The 15916-nt window shown below is 37.8% G+C and overlaps 3 protein-coding genes across 3 annotated transcripts in view; 2 read left to right on the top strand and 1 right to left on the bottom strand.

Annotated features, from left to right (window-relative positions):
• The window catches only part of LOC145464508 (DEP domain-containing mTOR-interacting protein-like), a 13056-nt gene extending 5018 nt beyond the window's left edge, over positions 1-8038 (top strand). Inside the window, 6 exon segments of the mRNA XM_081448421.1 lie at positions 2342-2520; positions 2882-3103; positions 3426-3500; positions 3621-3691; positions 4693-4797; positions 5545-8038. Coding sequence (XP_081304547.1) covers positions 2342-2520; positions 2882-3103; positions 3426-3500; positions 3621-3691; positions 4693-4797; positions 5545-5682 — 790 coding nt within the window. The 3' untranslated portion in view covers positions 5683-8038.
• A 43-nt stretch (positions 8039-8081) lies between these two features.
• Positions 8082-11525, bottom strand: LOC145464509 (putative 2-ketogluconate reductase). The gene is made up of 3 exons (XM_081448422.1): positions 10338-11525; positions 9519-9684; positions 8082-8747 (listed from the first exon to the last, which is right to left on the bottom strand). Exons 1-3 carry the CDS (start codon positions 10779-10781, stop codon positions 8347-8349), a joined length of 1011 nt encoding a protein of 336 aa, XP_081304548.1. The 5' UTR covers positions 10782-11525; the 3' UTR covers positions 8082-8346.
• A 31-nt stretch (positions 11526-11556) lies between these two features.
• Positions 11557-14939, top strand: LOC145464510 (protein yippee-like 1). The gene is made up of 4 exons (XM_081448423.1): positions 11557-12300; positions 12409-12452; positions 12548-12656; positions 12866-14939. Exons 1-4 carry the CDS (start codon positions 12199-12201, stop codon positions 12953-12955), a joined length of 345 nt encoding a protein of 114 aa, XP_081304549.1. The 5' UTR covers positions 11557-12198; the 3' UTR covers positions 12956-14939.
• The last annotated feature ends 977 nt before the right edge of the window (positions 14940-15916 follow it).

Here is a 15916-nt window from a genome sequence, read left to right as displayed (position 1 = left end):
CATTCGGTAAGTTTATTCCAAAAGTGAGATGTTTGGCGGCATGACCAAAAAAGATGAATTATTGACTCAGAGGAGGTGTGACAAAAACTGCACTTTTCATCGCCCTGTAGACCTATTCTAAATAAAAAGTTATTGGTTGGTACACGTCTATGTAAGAATTTAAACTGAAACTCTATCAGCTTAGTGCTCTTTGTGCATTTCTTAGCTAAAAGATAGGCAGCATTCCAATTTATGTTGTCATTTATTGGTAGGCCACAATCCTCTAGCCACTTCTTTTGACTTGACTCTGGGATTAAACTCTTGTTACTAATCAGTTTTTTATATATTATTGTAGTTGCTTTTTTGACCTGCAAAATTCTTGTTGTAAGTGGCTCATATTCGTGGTCGGTGTTCTGTAAATCTTGAAAATTAGAATCAGTCCGAAGAGACTTTACAGCCGATATTAATCCGTAGAAGCTGAGAGGGCGAGGGTCTATTTCATACTTACAGCAGAAATCATTTAACGAGAGAAAGTTGTTGTCCGGTCCTAAAAGATGTTTCACCCGAGTTATTCCCTTGGTGAACCAATTTTTAAAAAAAACTGTTTTGTTGGCTATCTTTATTAGGGAGTTATGCCAAAGTTGTTGATCCAGAAAGTGATCTTTCGATGTTATTTCAGGTTCAAAGTTAACTTCCGCCCAGATTCCTAATAGTTCTTTTAAAAAGGCATCCGAAGTTGTTATTGTCGATAAGGTGTCTCTAACGTTGAGGTTGTAGGAAAAAAAGTTTTGACAGTCATATTTTTTTAGGGTTATATCAAAAAAGATTTTCCATTTTCCCTTATTGTTGTTATCTAAATATTTTTTAATCCATGTGGTTTTGAGGGATTTATTGAAGGAACTAATATCAATCATTTTTAGGCCACCACCACCGAAATCATTGATCATTACCTTCCGTTTTATCTTGTCGCCTTTACCATTCCATAGAAAAGTGTAGAGTAAATCATTTATTTCTTTTAAAACCCTGTAGTTTGAGCGAAGAGGCGAGAGTAGATAAACCAATTGGGAGACCACTAGTGATTTGATAACAGTGATTTTCCCTAACAATGTGAGTCGGCAGTATTTCCAGCATCTCAGGATTTCTTTCACTTTTTCAAGTTTCTCATTGTAGTTTAAAGAGGCAGATAGTTCGGGATCTGTTGAAATCCATAGACCTAGGGATTTTACTTTGTTTTTTGGCCATTTAAGCTCTTTTCCCGATAACAGAATTTTATCACTTCCAATACTTGCGCCAATCCATAGAGCTTCCGTTTTCTTATCATTGAGTCTGAGGCCAGAGACTTTGCTGAAATCGTCAAGCACTGCAAGGGATGAAAGGAGAGATTCACGTGACCCGTCTAATATAAGTGTTGTGTCATCGACATATCACTTGAGAACAACGGTAGCTTTATAACTAAGTGTTACAGGTGTTGTTTCTAATTGTTTTCGCTCTTCAATTGTGACTTTTCTTGCATGCAAAGTAAACTATAAAATCATGTTCTTGTGTGAGTTATATATAAGATAAGTTGGCGACCAAAATTTACGATCTGGCGACCAAAATTTTCCGTTACTCGCCGGCTGGCTCCCAAATGAAAAGGTTAATTTCAAGTCCTGGCAGGGTTCATCGGCAGAAGCATCAAGTGCTATATTTTAATGAAGCACCTTCACATCATTGCGCAAGAAAACAATCAGTTTTCAGCAAATACGAAATATAATCAGATCGATTCTTCCCCTACTGCTCTTTCAATGTTTATCTCAAGTGAAAAAGATAACTTTGATTGAATGGTGAATTTGTTCTTTTGATTACTGGTAAGATTGCTGATTTGAATGGTGTTAAAAGACCATTTCACTAGAGTATGTATGATGAGGATTTTATCAAAGGTTAACAAGATTTGCCATGTTCAAAAATTCTTTAAATAGTTTCACGCATGCTCAGTGCAGTTTGCATGTTTTCCATGCATAAATTGAGAGGTCAATTACATTGACTTTTAATGGTTTCCTTTTCGTCTGTTTTTGACATCACTTCGTATGTATATACTAAAACAATAATTCTTTTTAATTTCAGTGCAGCAGAATATTTATAATAATAATAATGATACTACTACTACTACTACTACTACTACTACTACTGCTACTGCTACTGCCACTGCTACTGCTACTACTAGTAATAATAATAATAATAATAATAATAATAATAATAATAATAATAATAATAATAATAATAATAATAATGACTTTATTGGCTGGATAACATAATTACTGGTAAAACCAGTAGTTCTCGATTTCAAAGAATAATAATTTGGTAATTATTTGTTTTTGTGCAGGGCAAAGAATGAGGATTGTCAGCTGATTAAGTCACGTCCTTGTCATGACTTTGTGTACAGGAACTGTTTTACAGGCCGTGAGCTGGTAGACTGGCTAATACAAAATGGTGAAGTTTCTGACAGAGGGCAGGGGGTGATACTTGGAAGAGAACTTCTAGACCAGGGAATCATTAAGCATGGTAAGCAGGGATGGGAAGTTGACAGTTAAGAGTGTATAAACATGCATAGTTTAGGCTGGGTTAATCATATGTTAATTATTTAATATTATTTCAAGTGCAATTTGAATGAATAAACTCATGTACTAGACCAACAAAATTGATGGTATGAAGATTGCAATGAGCACTCCTGCCTGAAGAAATGGGTATAACCTATCTTATTGCAAGTCATCTTTATTATTACTATTACTTGTCAGTATGCTTACTAATAACTGCCAAGGGACTTTGATAGATCATTAAAGAAGTCCTTGCAAGACTTTGGATCATTGCCAGATTCCTTATAAATTATTTGTTAAAGTTTTCTGAACTTTCTTTTATCACGCAGTTACAGATGAGTTTCACTTCAGAGATGAAAATGTCTTTTATCAATTTATGATTGACAAGGAAGTAAATAAAAAGATGATCGATGCACTGGGGATTGTTGATGACAAGCTTCCAGGCTCCCCAAGGAGTTTGAGACGAAGGAATATCCCCGCTCCTCTGAACACACAAAAATCCAGTCCAGTCCCTTTTGCAAAAGAAAGGCCTCAGTTGGAAGAGCCATTTGGTAAGGATAAAAAAAAAATGCTTACAATATTACTATCTTTTTTTTTCTCAAGCATGTCTAAATGAATTGAGATTGGGTTCAGAGACCAGCTATTATCAAATGAATGTCATTATGTGTTCTTAAAGAATTAGACATTTTATTAACTAATACCCTCACTGGCTGGCAGTCAGTAGAACCAAACTGAGATTGGGTTAAAGAACTTTCACCACCTGGCGTGACCAATCAGAATTGAGCAAAACCAAATCCAATCAAGTCTTGGTTCCATGTATTATTTCCTTGTACTATGGTGCATATAAGTGATTGTAAATTTGTAACTGTTTAGATTACCAAAGATCGCCTGATAGTCCAGATTTCTTCCCATCAAGTGGCAGCCCAAACAACCAGTCACCCAGACCAGGTATCAATATTGCATGGAATAATTTGATCTCATGCTCATTGTTCATAGTTCTATTCTGAAACTTTTGTTCACCCATAACATATGTAAGTGTGACTTAATTTTGTATTTGGTTGTTTGAAGTTATTTTAAGAGAAATCACTACAGCAGAACTGTTGGATCCAGATGGACCTTATATCACAAAGAATGTCATTGTAAGTTGTCATTTTCCTCCTTGCATTTGTCTTCTGTATTTATTATTGCCATGGCTGTTTTTTGGAACATTTTAAGCATTATAAGATACATTTAAGAAATAGAAAATTGTACTGCAAAAACACAAGTGGAAGTTTGGGAGAACGAGAAATGTGGTGGGAACATGAGCCAACATACAGGTGCTTCCACAGCTCTTTTGAGTTCTCCCCAACTTTCGCGAGTGTTTCTATAACTTGATAGAAACACAGAGAACATGCTCTCCATTTTTTATAGAAAATTCCATGACAAAAAAGGTAAACAACTTGTTTACTTTGATCATTTAAAGATAAATTCTCTCTGCTTGCCCCATCATTACATCAACAGTTTGTGCTAGTTCTGTGTTTCTATCAAGTTATAAACACAATTTTTAACCAGTCAGTACACATATTTTCTTTAAGCTATTTTCTAAATATTATAGGGAGATGTCCAGTTCTCTTTCTTTATAGGAACAATAATTATTATATTGTCTCTAATCATAAACAACAACAAACGTGCTACCATCAGGCTGAGGGCAAATGATAAAAGGCAGCTGTATCTACATGCTTCAAATGAGTGCTATAAAAGTCAAACATTTTTACAATAACTGTCCTATTTCTTGTGTGCTGATTGGCTCTTTTTTATCAGTAAGAGTGCAGATGGATAAAATTTTAATTTATGCAAACTTTCAAGTTCGACTTTCAGCTGTCAACTTTTTAACCAAAGAGATTTTATGGACTTTCTAAATAGTCAATCAAAAAGCGAGAAAAGCTATTGACAATGTTCATGTCATTTTGAATAAAATTCACTTATCTTTGTTTACGGCAAGTTTATGGCATCTTCTCCCCTCATTTATTCCCGATGGCCCGTGGTTCCACAGCCACTTTAACAATGTTATGACGCAATTCATCATCAGTACAAGGACAGACACATAAAAAACTGACGTCAATTTGTTAAAGCTATTAACTCTGGTTCTGTCTCTGTGTAGGTAAAGAGTGATGCAGTAGGCTTTGGTTTTGTTGTTCGGGGCTCCAGTCCTGTCTACGTACAAACAATAGATCCTAAAGGACCGGCAGCTGCTGCTGGTTTAAAGGTGGGTGGAGCGATCATCTCAGTCCTTTGCAGCTGCTGGTAAGGTTATTCTGCCTCCCTCCCTCCCTCTCTCTTCACTTTGTTCTTTTCTACTACCTTTTGCTTGGGAGGCACTGTGGCCTTACAATTAGCATGCTTGACTCCAGATCAAGTGGTCCCAGCTCCAGGCCTGGCCAGGGACAGTGTTGTGTTCCCAGGCAAGACATTTTACTCTCAGTGCCTCTCGACTCCACGCAGATCAGTGGATATAATGCAGTGGGTAACCCTGCAATGAAATACCATCTCATCCAGGGGGGAGTAGAAATACTGTTAGTCACTTCATGCTAGATAGAAACCAGAAATAAGATGGGCCGCTTTGCCCGTATGCAGACTTTACCACACCTTCCTTTACTTAGCAATACCATTTTTCTTTTCTTCCCATAATCTGAATGTATAATTAACAATAAGACCCGTGGCCCTTGAGGGCGAAGGGTCTACTTGTTTCAGTATCACCCAACTAGTCGGACAGAAAGGGCAATAATAAAGTTAGTAAATGCAAGTTGAAGAAATATTTATTTGGGAATAAAATGAAAGAAAGCATCACGCTTGATTGCGCCAATTTCACTACTCGAGGACTATTACTAATAGCCCTATGGTAGCGTAGCCAATAAAAATGTAGGATTTGCATTAGTCCACTATTTGGGTGATACTAACATGAGATATACACTGTGCAACAATTGACTAGGATATTTGAATTCTTTCCATGCAGGTACGGATGTTTCTAAAGAGTGTGAATGGTAAAGATGTGCTCTATTGGAACCACAGACAGGTCTCTCAGGAGATTTTGAGGGGGCAGAATATTGTGCACCTGGTAGTTATGACTCACTTCAAGGGTGCCGCTCAGTAGCTCTTCTCTCTTTTGTTGGAAAAAATTGTAGGGAAATCACCACTCACACTAACTTAGTGCTTCCTTATTTGAACTGCTCAAATTAAACAACAAAGTAAAATTAATGAGTTTCATCTTACCAAGAATTTTGTAAAAATGATGACTATATTGTATGTCTGTATAAACAGAATAGATGATTAAATTCATTTATGATAGATGAATGAGATGTTTTTTGAAGAAGGAAAGAGATCCTTTATTTTATTTGGAAAGCAATTTTTAGAGACTTGATATCAAAGTATTTATGTATGAATGAACATATATTATCAATAAATCATAACAATCCAGTGTATGTGTACTGTGTGTATCACAATGTTACAATGTATTATTAGACAGGTTTTAATCCTACTCTTTGGTGCACTAATTTGTTAACTTTCTTCTCAAATCCCTTACCTTGGTGTTTTTCAGTCTGAGCCTTAACATGTCAAAAACCAGTCTTTAAGATTATATAAACAATAGCCTCCATTTGGTGCGGACAAGAGAAAACGAGGTGAGAGAACACATCCCCGTGCCCTATGATAATCTTTTTCAATCTATTTTAAGCTTCACATCACGTTGTCAAAGTTATTTTTAGTCTCGGTCCCAAGATCGTGCAGGCAATGGCCAAGTGTCATCGGGTCGCGACTGCTATAGTAAATACCAAATTGAAAATCTGGCGGGTTAAGAGAAAAAATAAGTTTGTTTTGAACTACATGTATACCACACTGTTAGCATTGGAAATATTTTCAAAGTGCTCACAGGGCAGGAAAATTATACATGCTTCTCCAAAGTTAAAAATTAATTCCCCTGTATGAATGATTAACACAAAGCGCCAAGACTCTAATTTCTAACCTGCTTGAAAGTCATTTCTTGGAAAGTACCAAACGGATTGATGCGAAAAGTACCTCTTTTGAAAGTCAGACAGCTAAAATATTTGTTTCGCATTTGTTAGAACTTTTGCTTTGAAACAACTGTTGCAAATGTTTGCATATTTGATTTCGGAAGTGCTGTGTAATATTTACCAGGTTTGCATGTCCCCAGCGAGAAAAGCTGCTTCTCCAGACTTACCTCAACATTTGGATCAAGAGAGTTCTCCTTAGAAAGCCTTTTCAAAGTGCCGGGCAGGAAAATTATCTTCAATGTGTTTATCCTAAGTCTACTTGTCATTTCTCTGCATGACTGATTCACATGAGGCACCATGCCATGGCTGCTGACAAGAATTGCATTCCAATAAACACGTTTGAAAGTTGTTTCTCGAAAAGTACTGAACGGATTAAATTGAAAAACATCTCTTTTGAAAGGTTTTTCAAAACGCAGGACAGCTAAAATACTTGTTTTCAGTTTGTTAGAACTTTCGCTCCAAAAATACGGATGCAAATTTTTACATAATTAATTTCGAAAGTGCTGTGTAATATTTACCAGAGTTTGGATGTCCAAAGCGAAAAAACAGTTTCCCTGGAACTACCACATTGTTTGGATCGAAAGAGGCCTCTTTGAAAAGCATTTTCAAAGTGCTGGGCAGGAAAATTATCTTCTATGTGTTTATCCTCAGTTTACTTCAAAAATTATTAATCTTGTCATTTCTCTGCATGACTGATTCTCATTAGGCGCTATAGTTGCTGACAAGAATTCCATTCTAACCCACTCTAAAGTCGTTCTCAAAAAGTACTGAATGGCCTAAAGTGAATAAGATATCTTTGGAAAGCTCTTTTAAAGTGCCAGACAGTTAGAATTTTTCTCCCTCTGTCTTTATGAACTGCACTCCAAAGATCCAGGTGCAAGTTTTTGCATATTTGATTAACTGTCAAAATTAAACTTTCAGTGTTATTACATCAATTAAATAGGCCAACTGGGTGTCTTTACTAAAATAGCCTCACAGTTTGACCAAGCACTAAAATTAGATTGAAAAAGATTATCATTGGAAGAGGCCCGTGTATGGGGGATGTGTTCTCTTAGATCATGGTCTCTTGGCACGGAAATATGTTCAGATATTTTTCTGCGGACATTATCTGTTCCAAGAAGCAAACATTTTTTCGAGAACGTAGCTTGTGGAAAATATTGTGAGCTTTGAGCAACAGATAATGTCCAAGGACAAATATGTGAGCATATTTTCGCACCAAGTGGAGGCTTGTGTTTACTATCCTTCATATATTTTTTGCAACATGGCGCAGTTTTGAAAATTGGGGAATATTACTCAGATATTCCCCAGTTGTAGTTGGGGAATATTCAGTCATGTGGCACTTTTAGACTAATCATGTGCGAATTAAAATATTAGATGGATTATAATTTGTGTTATTATTATGAATTTATGATATTATGCTGGTGTGAAAATATTACCTTCAGGGTGTGTGGTTTATAGGACAATGCAGTCATCAAAGGGTCTTGAGAGAACAAATCTTCTGATTCTTCTTCATAGGCAGCGTTTATTTTTCAGTAAAAAAGTTTAACAGGGACACTAGTAGCATTTAAAACATGACAAAGAACTGAAAATGTTTTTGTTTTTAAAAATATTAAGTGGTCCCTTGACAGAAATTATGTTACAAGAAGCATGTGTTCTATAACCTTCCAAACCACTACCTTTTTGAAAAGAATATTCTCTTAACTTAATTGGTATTAAATATATTTGCCAAGCTTTATCAGTAGACTGACTCAGTTCACTGGGTAAAGTAGTTCTTCGCCTTTGATTCCGGCCTTCACATGTTCGAGTACAGTAAACCACGATTTTTCTAGAGCGCTTGCTGTATACATTGCAATATGTGGACTAAGAATCACATTTGGCATGGTTAACAGTGGGTGATCTCTTGGAAGTGATGTTGGTTCCGTCACATCCAGGGCAGCTGCTTTGATAACTCCGTTCTGTAATGCTGTAGTGAGATCATCATGATTGACAGTTCCCCCACGGCCTACATTGATCAGGGTTGCTGTGGGCTTCATATAACTAAACTCCTTAGATGAAATTAAGTTCTTGGTTTGTGCTGTGAGTGGTACACACAAGACTACAAAGTCTGATTCTGTCAAGAGCGCCTTCAGTTCTGCACAGAATTTAACCCCTGCAAAAAAATCAAAATTCACCATTCTAAATTCTTGAAGGGTGGGATTTCAAAAGGAAAATTATAATACCTTCTGATTAGTAATAGTAATTGGACTGAGTGGAGTACAATTCTGGGAGTAATCCTGCAAGTAGTTTCAAAATCAGACAAGCATGAAGTGCAAGGCCGACTTGAAATTACGAGCACGATTACTCCCTGAATTGTATGACATGAGGTCCAATTACTAATTAATCGTATCTGGAACAAATTTTCTGAATTATAAATGTCTTTTGAGAACTTCATTTGAGCGAAAATGTCTGTAGCGCTTTTCATTAGCTTTGAAAACTGTAGGAAACAGAGCGAAGGAAGCCATGAGAGCGTGCATAATTGATGTGCAAATCCTGTGGGTGTCCAATTACAGGTATCCAATTACAAAAAGTTCAAATTGGATACCTGTAATTGGACACCCATGTAATTGCGTGCTGATTACGTGACGATTAGGCATGCGGAGAACCAATCACGATCGAGAATTTTGTTATAGACATGATTAAGGGTCAAAGGGGACTATATTTTATTCCGTTTGATATGCTGCTCAATGCCCTTTACACTTGACCATGCAGGGCTTATGTTATGGTGCTTGTTTCATTTATTCTTCGGCTACTGAGCAGCTATGATGTTACTAACGATGATTATGGTTGATGATGATGATTAACAATCTTTACGTCATGATGATGAGGATGAATGGAGTGGGGTCATAAAGACAAGAGAAAGCAACAGCTGGTTATTTCCCACCTAAATATTTTTCCTGTTCTTCTTTTCGAGTCTGACTGTGATACAAGATGTTCATTTTAAAACCATTAGCCCGTTCAGCAACAGCTCTTCCAATGTTTCCCAAACCAACAATGCCAATAGTAGATCCAGTTACTTGATGACCAGGAGGAATAAACTGAGCAAGATGCTGGAGAAAAATACATTTTAAAAAAATAGTACTATGGCAAATTAATATATTCCACTAGTGTCAGTTAACCAAATTAGGACAAGTGAACTTGCAAAATTCTATTTCAACTACTGCATTGGTTGGCACACTGGTAAGATCCTTCTTGGTGACATTCTAATCACTGATGTTTGGTGTAAGCTGTTGCACAACTTAGTTTGATATGTTAACTTATTCAACCTTCTGAGACTGACATCCTTCAATAATCGGCAGTTCAAGGATTCAAGTCAGTCAGGCGGCAAAACAAACCAGTGGGAATTGGTTCAGATTACAGCTCTTGACTTAGAACTGTTGTGAATATTTCTGTTATGGGATGCAAATGCATGCACCCTAGCAGATAAATGGTGACTGATTTACGAAACAACAAGCACCTAAGGTGCAAGCTTTTTGCCGTTCACAAGCTGGCAAAATGTCAGCTAGTACAAACCAGTTAAATTAAACAAATCAAATTTTTGTTTTTGACCCCGAGCATGTGTGCAGACCTCACTGCGCTTGGTTTGTACTCAGGACCTCGGTCAAGAGGTCAAGATTCTCCCATTCAGACCTCCTGCTTTGATAATGGTAAGTTTCATTACACATGTACGCGTTGCGGACCTAGCTGTACATTCTACCGATACCTGAAGAGAAGTAATATTTGATGACTTGGCTACTTTGTCTGCATCTATAATAGATCTTGCAGAAGCCAAAAGTAACCCGAATGCAAAATCTGCGACGCTGTCACTTAAGAAATGTCCTGGCGTGTGGCCTACACGGATTCCACGTGCAGAAGCTGCTTCCACATCAATATGATTTATGCCTGTGCTCGGAGTACTTATCACTTTTAAATTAGGCAGCGAATCCATTATCTCTTTGCCCAGGATGACTTTCGATTGTGCAAAACCTCCGGTACACAGTATCCCTAGTACGTTCTCTCGTTCCTTTTCGCTCAGGTCAGTGAGGGGCACTTGGTCAAGGAGAGTAAAATCACCGGTGAAGTGTTCGGTATACAGTCGTAAAATATAAGAACTAATTGGTGTAGGGGGCGTTGCGCAGCACCACACAATGGGAAGTGGAGGCATCATTGAAATAGTGGTGCTGGATTTCGTGACCTCCTCCCCAGACGAGATGATGGAAAGACTTAACTTGTACCCAGATTCTTCAAGACGTGCTGATCGGAAGGAGGCTGGGCATGTTGTCTTGCAAAGGTAATCACACTCACCTCACCCCACAAAGGATGGTTTGAAGTATCAAGACGTGCGTTTCGTATACTACAAATTAAATTAGGCAAAAAAAAAGTCTGTGTTTCATATCGATGCAATATATTTGAGGTACATAGCCTCCCTAAGATTATTAGGGGTGTCTACATGCCGCATGCCGCAACAATGGAAGGGGGTACCCCAAGGGTTGTAGTAAGCCCAGCTGCACCGTGATGCTTACGATAACGTGCTTTTGTGATCACAGAAGGGCCAGTGATTATTGTCCTGATTTTCATTCAACCAAGGCTAAGTGGCGTGATAAAGTCACGGAATTCTTTCCCGCGCTTTTCGTAGAAACCACTAATCGAGCCAGTTCTCTCGGTTATCTTCGAAGATTTCTATATTTAGAGTGCTCTTATACTTTTCGAGAGAGATAGGAATCTCCAAAAAACGAGAATTCCAACAGATATAGCACAACTCCCAGGGCCATCTGGACTATAATCACTAGCAACACGATTGTTGATATCCCAGGGTCAGCGAAATCCAAACAGTTCACACGACCAATATCGCAAGGAAACTGGCATTTTATTTATCAGATGATTAAGAATATGACCAAGTTCTTTTTCCTTCTAGAGCTATTATTATTACAAAATACCTCGAGCGTATCACTGAATCGTGCCCTGAATCCGTATTACCCTCACAGCTGGAGCTCACATCAACATACCCAGGAACATGCCTTCCGTCACGAAAATTAGAATCTCGGAGTTGATTCAAATATCCTGGAAGTGCACTGATTGCTGTGATTGAGTTGAACTAAAGGAAATTAAAATAACCCGAGGACAATTAATGTTTTCAAACTCCCTTGTGCGTTGTTGACGGAACTGGAAAGTGGAAAAATATGACGCAATGCGTCCGTGATTTTCTATTTCCGGTTCGATCGAGCCTCCTTTCTCTTTTCTAATGTTTATTACTATGAACGCTCTGATTGGTCATTTGTTCTCAGGTTATTAAACCTACGTTCTAATTGGTGGAAATGAACAAAAGCCCAGCTTGTTGTCACGTGCGTCGAGAAACAAATTTTCAAAACAACATTGAATGCGACAGAAAAAGTTTACCTTGCGAAGGAAAATGTGAAAGTTGCATTTTCGATTAGGCTCAATTATTTGACCTACCGCTGCTGTACTTTGTTAACTGAGTGGTGCTCGCACTTTAGACTCATTGGTGTCGTTCTCTTCGTTGGAGCGTTTCATTTTCGAAACATTTAGACGTTTTGGTAGAGGTCTATGCCATTTCCTTTGCCATAATGGTGAAAACGTTTCAAGCGTATCTTCCTCACTGTCATAGAACTTATAGCTGCATTCACTGTCGAGCTCACCTGGCTAACCACGACGAACTTATTTCAAAGGTAGGCGCAATATCTTTACCGAAATTAATTGACTTACAAGTCTGAAGAGATCATCCTTCGCGGTTCGTGAGAACAACAGCCATGTTGATTCAATTCATTTTATTTCAGTCGTTCCAAGGTAGCCAAGGCCGAGCTTACTTGTTCAATAAAGTGTGAGTATATTCTACAGATATATCAGTGGTGAATTAATAGTTTTATGGACGTATTTCATCTTTTGACAGTCGTTTGGGCTTTGTTTTCTTCGCAGAGTGAATGTTGGTTGCGGTCCAGCCGAAGAACGAGTTTTGTTGACAGGACTACACGCAGTTGCCGACATTTATTGCGAGTGCTGTAAAACAACTTTGGGATGGAAATACGTGAGTAAATTGTCTAATTTCATTCTTCTTTCACTTCCATTCGAATTCATCGCGAGATTTTCAGTCGATCTTCTGGTACTGTTGCGTGGGTTTTTCGCGGGGTCGGAGCAAAACAATGATGAAATGCAAATTTATCGCCATGTTGAAAATATGACACTCTTTTAAAATGAGTGGTCTAATTTTTTCCTATTTTTTCTTTGCTTTTATAGGAACATGCCTTTGAGAACAGCCAAAAGTACAAAGAAGGGAAATTCATCATTGAAATGGCACACATGATAAAAGACAATGGTTGGGAATAGAGAAAAAAAGGACCGATCCGCAGTGAACTAAAAATTTTTATATGTCCAGTGAGCCTGCATTGGATTTTGTACAGAGATTATGTTTTATTCATAATGTTAAAAGAGCTTTTATACTTGAACAAAACCACACAGACATTCTGATATACGAACGAACCAATTTAGAACTCTTTCGTAAGAAATCTTCGCCCGTTTCTTTGTAAATAGCAGATAAATTTTTAGCTTTAATCTACCGCATATTGCGTTTAAAGATATCGAGATCGTTTTAAGCGTTAAGGTAAGCTTATAATGTCCGATCTTAAAGCACTGCTTGTACAGTTAGGTTCGCTAATATAGTGAAAAGTTTGTACATATGAAAATATCATGTAAGTATGAGGTTTAATTTGCTTTGAGTGAAAATGAAAGACAGAAAAATAAAATTGTTGGTGATACGAGGGTAATCGGTCATCATCGAATTTGCATGTAGTTTATATCGGCGAGAAAATTATACAGCATTGAATTTTATGTCGACACGAAAACCGAGCTCTAAAATTTTGGGGTCTTGATGAACTGCTTTTTGTTTATCGATTGAAATTCGTTTTCGGAGCATTAGTAAATTTACCCCTTGTCGGCAAAGGTTCAAAATACGATATTTTGTGGTTGGCAACTACTATTTTCAAGCAGATTGTTTACAACCTGTTCAAATGCATGAGGTTCGTAATTTGCATGTTAAATTATTGAAATATGAGATCTTTTAAAGGCCTCCGTTAAAGTCAGCTAAGTGAAATAGAGTGGAAAATAATTTTAGCCGAAACTGATACCCACAAAAATACTTCCCAAAGCATAAAACTGTTTTTGAGATCGATCTACCAACGTGTGGGGCTGCATTTTAACAAGTTGTGTTTTTTTTTCCTTTCTCAAAAACGAAAAAGAAATGTGCATGTTGCAGCAGATATCTCCCTGAAAGAATGAAAAAAAGAACTCTTATGCTGCTTTGTTTTGGCTTTTAGATGGCCGATATTCATCTCTTCCGGTAGCAGTAACGATGTCCGTTGCCGCAGATTCAATACATCTCAGTTTCTAATTTCAGACTTGCTCGAGGCAGGTGTCAAAAGAACGGGAAAGGAGGGGTGAAAAAAAATAAAAAGTGGCACATTCTCACAGATTAAGAGTTAAAATCAGAGGCTTCTCCTTTTTGAACACTGTTCTTTATCGAAAGTGTTAAATAGACACGCTACGTGACAGAAGGAATGCATGTTCGAGAAAAACACGTATAAAATATTCATTGAGGGGTTAGCGAGGACGTGATGTAAACATTGAGCGTTTGCAATCTCTAACCAATCCAGTTTCCGGGCAACTTCATTATTTAAATCTCTTCAGCCGATTTCTTCAACCGATTTCTTCAACCCAGATGGAAAACGAGTCGATGCAATATTCATATCCACGTCCAGTGGATATCAAAAAGACAACGTGCGCGGGACAAAAAGAACAAGTTAGTCAAGGTCATCGAGTGCAAGAACATTGCTTTAAATGGTTATCTGAATGTTTTAGGCCTGATTTCTTAAAACTTATTGTGTTTCCGTGTTTGAATGATGAGTCATGAGTCTATGGATGGAGTGAGCACATCTTCCGGTAACTGTCAAACAGGAGTACTTTGAGGAAGTTATAAATCAAACAGTTTTTTTTCTTCCTTTTACAGCTATTTCGTTTTACCGTCGTTAATATATATATACCGTCTCGCTATTGCATTGGTCTCCGTCACAAAAGTGGGGGTTAAACCAAACGTGCCATGCCTGACCTTCGGGACTTGTCGGTTCCTGTTTCAAATAGATTGGATTTATATTACTCGGGTATACTGCGTAAACCATAAATCGAGACAGATTACCATGGGCCCAGGTGCTTTCTCTTTGTTTCCGTTTTCTTTCTTTCTTTTTATTATAAAAACCGGTTTTGCGGCTCAAATTTGAGATCAAAAGATAAGAGAGGAAACTCCGCGACAATTTTTAAAAATAAAAGTACTGATTCATGCACAGAACACACACCACCACTGCGATGCCTGTCCCACGGTTGGCTCTTTTCCGTATGACTGACGAGTACTTTTGGAAATTTTTTCCCTCGATACCTTATATAGCCTCGCCAAACAACTTAATTATAAGTTATTTTCGTAAAACTAGAGATAATATGAGGATTATGAGCTGAAATTCAGGTCCTGTGAGTTAGATGTAAAAGTGAAAATCTCTGATACATAGTGCAAGATATTCTTTAGTTTGACGCCTTTTCTCAGTTTATACATTCATCACCACGTATACAGGTGCAAAGCTATATTTTCGACTTATTTTTAAGTTTTCAGATATGATAAACGTTGCATTAATATTCATTGACTTATACATTGAAAGTAAATAATATCGATGGCAAAATCTAACTAGTTTTCCAATATGACACATACTGTTAAAGTTTTTCACATATCTACTTCACAGTGTCATAGCTATTCTTAGATTCCGTCTATTAGGAGTAAGGGTCCAACATTCAATCCCGGATCCTGCCACTATTTTTGCCTCGATCCGGCCATCCCGCCCCAGTCAGGATATTTATCTCGATCGCGCCTGTAACGTGTGATTTTCCGTTTTACATCCCGCATCCCGCCGTCAATTTTAAAACCATCCCGCACCAGGAAAACCTTTTAGCCTGCATCTCGCCATTAAAAGTTTTGTCATCCTGTATCTCGCCTTCACGTTTACTTTCATCCCGCATCCCGCCAAACCTATGTTGGGCTCTCAAGAATGGCAGCTTTTGAAATGTAACAGCGGTGTACTGGGTGGCCGCTGACTTTATGGCTGCGGCCAGGAGCCATAATCGGGCACCCGATTATGGTTCCTGCTGCGGCTTTATTTTCGTGCGTCGGATGCAAACTTCTCCCGATCAAAGTGAACAAAGATCAATGCAAGTCAATGAACGCAAGTGAACGCTGGAAATCACGACCACAAG

The sequence above is a fragment of the Orbicella franksi genome, chromosome 12 (assembly GCF_964199315.1).
Source record: "Orbicella franksi chromosome 12, jaOrbFran1.1, whole genome shotgun sequence".
Lineage (NCBI taxonomy): Eukaryota > Metazoa > Cnidaria > Anthozoa > Scleractinia > Merulinidae > Orbicella > Orbicella franksi.
Note: the sequence above shows the minus strand (reverse complement) of the source record. Positions and strands in the feature narration are given on the sequence as shown.